The sequence below is a fragment of the Bactrocera dorsalis genome, unplaced genomic scaffold, assembly GCF_023373825.1.
Source record: "Bactrocera dorsalis isolate Fly_Bdor unplaced genomic scaffold, ASM2337382v1 BdCtg173, whole genome shotgun sequence".
Taxonomy (NCBI): Eukaryota; Metazoa; Arthropoda; class Insecta; order Diptera; family Tephritidae; genus Bactrocera; species Bactrocera dorsalis.
In genome coordinates this window covers 30,833-39,212 of record NW_026038224.1, presented here as the reverse complement: position 1 = coordinate 39,212, position 8,380 = coordinate 30,833, and the positions used below count along the sequence as shown (strand labels likewise).

General features: G+C 34.7%; 1 protein-coding gene and 1 pseudogene across 1 annotated transcript; one reads left to right on the top strand and one right to left on the bottom strand.

The window, feature by feature from the left end:
- The first annotated feature begins 1,664 nt into the window (after nucleotides 1-1,664).
- On the top strand, nucleotides 1,665-2,608 carry LOC125780180 (probable deoxyhypusine synthase; annotated as a pseudogene).
- A 4,082-nt stretch (nucleotides 2,609-6,690) lies between these two features.
- On the bottom strand, nucleotides 6,691-7,691 carry LOC125780182 (uncharacterized). Its single transcript, XM_049461953.1, has 3 exons — nucleotides 7,463-7,691; nucleotides 7,139-7,400; nucleotides 6,691-6,703 (listed from the first exon to the last, which is right to left on the bottom strand). Exons 1-3 carry the CDS (start codon nucleotides 7,689-7,691, stop codon nucleotides 6,691-6,693), a joined length of 504 nt encoding a protein of 167 aa, XP_049317910.1.
- Nucleotides 7,692-8,380: the final 689 nt, after the last annotated feature.

The following is an 8,380-nucleotide window of genomic DNA, read 5'->3' as shown; positions in this document are numbered from 1 at the left end:
TATTAATTCATTCGTCTTTGCAGGAAAAATTTCAGTGGAATGTTTAGAATATTGTTGCGAGAAAAGATATACATATGTATGTAAGTAGTTTTAGGCACATCCACAATAAATAGAGTAGCATGTGTGGAAATTGTTCAAATGAAGAAAACCAGTGAAAGTGTACTGTTGTATTTATTTAAATTTCTAAGCATAAATATATTAACTTTTTAAAATGAAATGTGTAGTGGCTTGTTGTAATAATTATTATGCAATTAAAGGATCGAAAACGAGTTTTTTCAGTTTTTCGGCCGATTTAAAGTGCCAAAAAATGGGTGTTATTTTGCAAAATAAATGATATATTTAATACTAAATCCTCTTTAATTAATTAATTTCACAATTCTTTTATCATAATTTCATACATCTGATACATCTGAACTTATAATATATGTACACTAGCCAGAAAAAGTCTTCGCTCATGGTTTTTTTAACTTAAATTTGTCGCAAATAACATTATTAATATTATATTGAAGCAAAAATTCTGAGAACATTAGCCATAGCTTAAGCAACACGTATTCAAAATATTGTTGAAATTGTTTGCATAGAAACTAAGATAAACGGCATATTTACCGTTAGGCTTGAGCGAAAAAATCGTATGAAGCGTTTAGCGTTCGCCAACGAGCATATAAATAAGCCTCTATCATTTTGGGAATCAGTTTTGTGGTCTGATGAAACAAAATATTGCACGGCGTTGGATATCCACAATCTCTCATCGACGGTGAAACACGGTGGCGGAGGAGTTTTGCTGTGGGGGTGTATGTCAGCAAGTGGAGTAGGGGAAATAGAATTCATTGATTGCATAATGAATAAGTTTGTTTACTTAAATATCTTGAAGCAAAAAATGAAGGAAAGTGGTGTGAAATTGGGGTAACCTGGGGTGTTGTACTTTCAGCAGGACAACGACCTAAAGCATACTGCTGACATTATTCGCCTTTGGCACCTTTATAATGCTCCAAAGTTGTTACATACACCTCCAAAATCACCTGACCTCAACCCCATAGAGCATTTGTGGGCTCTATTGGAACGGAGAATCCACACACATACCATCACCAGCAAGGATATGGTGAAAAATGTCATCCTGGAAGAATGGTCCAAAATATCCGTGGAAGAAACAACGAAACTTGTGCATTCGATGCCCAAAAGGCTGACTGAAGTTCTAAAATGTCGGGGTTATCCTACCAGTTACTAACTACTTTTATTTGTTTTGATTTAAAAACTTTTTATTATATGAGCGTAGACTTTTTCTGATACTTATTTTTAGAATTCACAAGAAAATGTGTCTTATTTTATTTTCTAAAAAACGAAATACTCATTAAAACATTTTTGTGTTATCTTTTAATGCCAATGTTTAAATACATAAAAAAATACATAATTTGAAACAGCTGTTTGGATTTTATTAAGTTTCAAAAACATTTGTTTATCATGAGCGGAGACTTTTTCTGGCTAGTGTATATATTTATATACAACACAAGAAACGTCTTCTCCATTTGAATCACAACTTAATAGACAATTTTATTATCAATAGGCCGATATATTTCTTTAGAAATGATTCAAATCTTTTCACTCAACAATATTCAATCGCTTCACTAAAACTTTTCATTAAAATCGAAAGAATTAATAATATTTTGCGAATTTACAAAAGTGTTCACTTTTCTGTTTACAATTTGCAAGCCATTTGACAGTTTTTCACTCTTGTTCTTCTCAACACGCAACTATGACGTTTCATAATGGCGGTTGTCGTAATCTTGTATTCTATCATTTTTGCATTTGACCGACAGAAAACATAAAAGGTTCAACTTTCCATATTCGAACATTCAATTAAAATCAAAACAAAGTTTAGTTTGTATAAAGTTACTATATATTTTATTTAAAGTTTAATAATTGGAGTGAGCATAGGTTTTATGTCCGTTGAACCAGATATCGCCAAAGAAGCGGTACTTAAACGAAGTGAAAATATACAAGAAAACACACCCGTCGTACGGGCTATTATTGGAATCATGGAATTGATTACTCAAAATTATTTGAGTCGTATGTTAATACGGAGTTTCAAGCTACTAATCTGGGGTTGGCGCTAAGAGAAATCAATCTAATGGTACGAGTCATGTAACCATTTTTTTATGCAAAGGTTTATGTATTTTAAAATATTCTTAGCTTTATTGTAGGCAGCAGCCATTGAAACCTGAAGGAAGCCGATTTGCATGAAACGGATGAATTCATTAGACGAAAACATAGCTGTACAATATTCCTTGGATTCACATATAATCTAGTGTCGTCGGGATTACGGGGGACATTACGATTCCTCGTTGAACATCAAATGGTGGATTGTCTAGTAACATTTGATGAGATAAGAGCCGATTATTCCGTTTTTATTAACACAGCTTCGGAATTCGATGGCAGTGACAGTGGTGCTCGACCAGATGAGGCTATTTCTTGGGGTAAAATAAAGAGAGTAGCTTCACCAGTTGGTGTATGCAGAAGCTAGTTTAGTAGTGCAATTGATTGTTGGTGAGACTTTTGTTAAAAGATATTTAATTGTAAAAAAATGCAAATTTGTGGATTTTAATTTGTAATAGTAAGCGGACTTTTTAATAAAGCTTAGTCAATATGTATTAAACAAATTTTCTTAACATTATAAATATTTTTAATAATTTATTTTTGAATCTTTAAGTTTTGTATTTTAAACACCACCCCTGAGGTTTGCAATAAGGCGCGTTACCGACATTTTTTAGGTGTTCGGTTCCCCGGTAGGCCTATTTTCACCTTTACAATTTAAAATAAACATAATTAATAATTTAAATAAAAATATTGCACAAAATAATTTAATAAGATTTTTAAGCTCCCACAATAAATGTATGCAAAAGCCTATAACTCCACTGAATATGTATATAAAAATACCGAAACTAACTTTTAAAAGAGGGAGGTAGTTACCTATGTATGTGAAATGCACAAAAATTTGATGTGCCGAAAATGAGGGTTGGCTGCCTGCCTATTAAAAATTCTTAAAGAAAAATATGTTCTAATTCTTATAAAAAGGTATTTTAGAACGCCGGGTTGTGAATTTTCGCCAATAAAAAGGCTCTACATCTCCCATCATACTATGTAACTTTTTGAAAATCCTATAAGATGACAACAAGAATCAAAATTGTCATTCAATATAGCATCAAGTTTTTTCAAAAAATCTATGAAGGGTTCAGGAGCTTTTACCAGATTTGACGTCTGATCTTTTTCAAAAAGTGGCAAAGGTTGGGAACAATTATGCAAGTTAAAGTATTCATAACACATACATATGTACTTATAACCACAAAAATATGCAAATGAATTTCGCTGTAGGAAATCGCTTTCAATTACACCGATTTCGATACAATTCCTAACACTATAGGGGCTATCTAAGAACGGTCTTGACAAACCTTGAAATGTTTGCCAAGAACTATCCTAAATCAAAGGGTCATAACATACTCTTTCAAGGGTATTGAAAGAAAATAGCTCTAAATCTCTACCCTGCAGAGATTCACAATTGCCACGTGTCACGAATTTGACATGTCTAAGGCCCCAAAATTGGCGGAAAAGGTCAGAAAACATAGACGTAATTGTTCTTGTGTTCAATCCTCCCCCTTTCCTAATCTGTCCGAAGTAGTGTTCTAGTTTGTCTTGGCAAAGTCTTCTTGTCTAGTATTCAAATCCCTCCCGGGACAATATGCGCCACAATCGTCTTAAACTGCGAATGTTAAAAAGCCAACCTCTAATAAACGAAAATGTATTTGTGATATCTCATTTCTACTAAAAAATTCGTTTGATCTAAGCTGCCCGAAAAGGGTTCACCATATTTTGTTAATGCTCCGAGGCATTTACTATTAAAAATATTGAAGAGCTGGTCGAAAAACAATACAAACTCCGCGGTATTTAAAAGGGTTTGGGACTGAGATGTATTTAAGTGACCCGTTGTATACATGGCTAACAAAGAATCACTTCTGCCCTAGCTTTTTCTGTTTCCCTAAAATAATCAAAACCCTCCTCCTGAGCAGCAAAATCCTCAGGCACTAATCGAATTACCCCGTCATTTACGTCCGCCTGTTCGACTAAGCTACCAATTTCAAACACTAAGTTATTTTTTGGAATTACATCCACTGTGGATGCGTACAAGTTAGAATCGGGACTGCCCCTTTACTTAACCTTAATTTGTTCCTCATCCGGAATGAGAAATGGCACTGGCAGGCGAATAGCTCCTTTTTTGGGGTGTCTGTTACCCCCAAAAGTTGCATCCATTTTCCTCGCCTATAAAAATTTTTATAAATTTAACGAAAGAATATATGTACATAAAAGCAAAATGGTTAGTATAAAACAAATAAATCTTGGTTAGTTTTTTTTTTTTTTAATAAAAATTAAAATGGTGGAAAAAAAATGAAAACGCATGAAAAGCATTAAATGAATGCATGAAGTGAACCAAACTTTAAAGGCATCATTTAAAACGTCGCCGAAATTTTTAATAAACTATTTATACGTTTATTTTCATACAAAAAAACTTATCTTTTAAAAACTATCATATTATCTATGACTAATTTTTAAGGTTTAACAAAATGAATTACCTTAAGTAATTAATACTATTTATGGTATTGATAATTTAAAAGTAACATATAGTCATATTTTGTATAACTACGCTCTTATAAGTTAATATACACCCCTATCATGCATTTCGATTACTTAACCGCTCTACGCACCGCCGGAGTCTAAATTAGGTACCATGCGTTGCAATTGGATTGAAAGAAGAAGAGGAAGAGCTATAACTCTTTCGAAATCAGCTGTTTGCCTTGAAATATGTGAAACTGGAACATAACAAAGCAAAACTACACACATTAGTGCTGTTCAAAGAAATTAAATAAAAGTAAAATTTTTATATTGTTATTTTTTTTATTATACTTAAGTATGGAATCTTTATCCGCGGCGATATTACCGGTTGAGGAGGAGAGCAGCGCATCTCAGAATGCTGGGGTGAGAATTGAAAGGAGAAGATTACGAGATATGTGCGATCTCTTCCAGATGAATGACGGGCTGTAAGTAAATGCACGTGAAAGTAGACATTTTTCTAACAATTTGTTTACTTCTTGAGATTCAAAAAAACTTTCGTCTGAATAAGGACGCATTCAAGTATGTCCTAGATACGTTTGCGGAAGAAACGACGGCAAGAAAATTTGATGCTACCTCTTTCCAAAAAGCCTGCACATCTTCCTTAGGACGCTGGTGGAAACCGTTGGCTATATCTAACTTACTCTCCATCATATCTGCCAATTACATATTGCTCTGGTGTTGTTGTTTTTGACCTGAAAGCATATCAAAAAACATCACTAAAACTGGAAATATCGTGTGTTTTACAACTTTTATATACAAGTTTTACTTACATTTTTAGAAAAAAAAAAAAATCACGCAAATAATAAAATTTTCGCAGCAAAATAAAAACACAAAAAGTTCTCCGCCAACAAAATTGCAACTTAGCAAAACGGAGCTACGATCGAAATGCATGATAGGCAGAATTGTAAATTTCGAAATTGAACTGAACGGGAACGGAACGCATGATACCATAGTCGCCAAACGGAGAAAATTTCAATCCAAGTCGAAATGCGTGATAGGGGTGATAATTTTACTTAATTATATTTATAATAAAACACTTTCGTAACAAAAATTTTGTAAGCCTTTTGTTCTTTAACCTAACCCACTTAAAGTCAAAAAAAAACGCCGACGGCAACACTTTTCCTGTTACGGAGCTTTTCTCCTCATTTGAAATGCGTAACGGAACTTTTTCGTTTCTTTTATTAGTGTTGCTTTAATTAGACTTTTTTTTGTAGTATTTCGTACCGGTGAATATATTGAGTGCCTAGCAATCGGTGTGAAAACAAAGAAAGCCAACAAAAAATGGTATTATCCGAGAAAGAAAAAGTTGATATAATTGCGTATAAGCGGCAAGACTTATCAAATGTCGAAATTTCGGGTATGGTTCACTGCAACGAATCTTCCGTAAAACGATTCTGGAAGAAATATTTGGAAACGGAGAGCTTATCACGCCGTCCCGTAAGTGGGCGTCAACGAAAAACAACTGAGCGTGACTATAGAGATATCGTCAAGATAGCTCTTCATGACCGACTTAAAACTGCTCCAGAAATTGCTGCGGAATTAAAGAACGGTCATAACATGGAGATTAGCACCTCAACTGTGCAGCATCGCTTGAGAGAGATTTATTGGCTCACAGACCCGCTAAAAAGCCACTTTTCACAGCGAAAATGCGTTCCACCCGTTTAAACTGGTGTCTGGAAAGGAGAAATTGGACCACCAACGATTGGGTACAAGTCATCTTTTCAGACGAGTGCAAAATAAATCTTTTTAGCTCAGATGCAGGATGCGTAGTGCGCCGCAAAAAAAATGAAAGATTTAGTCACAACTGCGTGCAGAGTACGGTGAAGCATACCCCATACATAATGGTCTGGGGAGCGATAACCAGTTATGGAGTTGGAAAAATTTTGGGGAATGTTTAGTTAAGTATCCCCATTTTGAAGAGGTTTTGCGCAAAGGGGGAGGGGGCTGGGGGCTTGATACCCCTCATTTGAAAGGTAATGAATGGAGCTTTTGAATAATAGCACCCTCCCCCCCCTAGGACCACGGGGGGCTCTAGGGCAGCCTCCTGAAAATGATGTAAAATCGTAGTTTTTCCATACAATTTTCACTAATTATTATAAAATTTATGTATTTTTGCGCATACAGTGACTCTATGTTTATTATTTTTATTATTTCAATGAATTAAAGTAGAAATTCACTTTATTTATATAATAAAAACACTGAAAATTAAAAATTGTATATGTATAGGTAATAATGCATACAAGTAGTTGAAGTACCAAGATAACCCAACCAGCCATTTATACAAGACCCCCTAAATAATAAAATTGGGTTTTCATTTGTATGGAGTTTTTTTTATTTCGTGTTATACACATATTTTATAACACCCAGTAGTGAATTAAATGGGTCTGTATTTTTTTTTTCTATTTCTCGCCTCCATAAAAACTCTACTATAACATCAGCAAAGTTTGCCGGATTGTTATAGTTGTCTTTATAGAAAAACCTTTTGTGTGTGCCATCCTCGGCGATAAACGGATTGCCAGGGTCGCTATGGTTAACTTTTTCGTGGGTGTAACCATAATCAGGGAGGCATTCATACGCACGCCAAAAATCGGTCCTTATTGTTGTTCCTTCCTGCACATGTTTACGTATGAGAGGAATGAGGACCTCAGCGGAACGTACATTATCAGGGCATACCTCCAGTCTGAGGTCCTCGCTGCCATCCTCTATCATCCTGAGCACCCAATGCCCCTCTACGCGTCTTCCTGAAAAAAAAGAAAAGTATTTGAATAAACATATTGCATTACATATAAATTGTTATTATTACCTCTGTTGTATTTCCGTTTCCCGAATTTACTTTCATCAATCTGCACTATCTTACCTGGACCACCAATTTTCCCTTTGAATTCTTGGTGGTCTAACTGAAATATAACTACTGCTTCCCTGCAGTAGCTATACCAGTCGGAGATAGTGGCAGATGAGAATTTCCTTCCAACGCTCGCATAATCTTCCCTATGAATACTTTCCCGCGTAAAGCGGTGGGTAAAGCAGTACATCAGATAAAACACTTGTGGAAAGCTTAATCTGATGCCTTCGAACCACGTGCCCGCTGCCCTTGAAATAAGAGACTTCGTCCTACAATTGCCCCTGGAACACTTAAAGAACCCTACTGGGTGGCGTTTGTGCAATGCCATTTGGGTTTTGTGCATGGGACAAAGCCGGCTTTTTGGCAACAAACCGTTTACCTCTGCAAATGCTACACACTGTTCATGTGTGCCCAAGTACTTAACCCATTTTCACAATATTCCACTATCGTGTAGCATCATGACACATTACTGCTGCAGCGCTCGTGGATGGGATATCATCATCTTTGAAAAAAATCAGATATTATTTTATATAATATTGTTTTCAAAGAAAATTTTAAAGCTCCCTGAAAAGCGCCGCAGGCGAAAATTTGGAATAAAAAATCGCGCGATTTTTTATTCCAAATTTTCATTATATTATCAGTATAATATATTTTCATTATATTTTCAGTATAATATATTTACATTATATTACATCGCGCGATTTTTTATTCCAAATTTTCATTATATTTTCAGTATAATATATTTTCATTATATTTGTTGAAAGTACTTGCAACACAAACTACTTGTTGTAATTATTATATTCTAATCATTGTATTCTTCTTGTGATTTGTCTTGAAAAGAAAATTTCTTTTTAGTTCTGAATAAACGATTCCTACGAA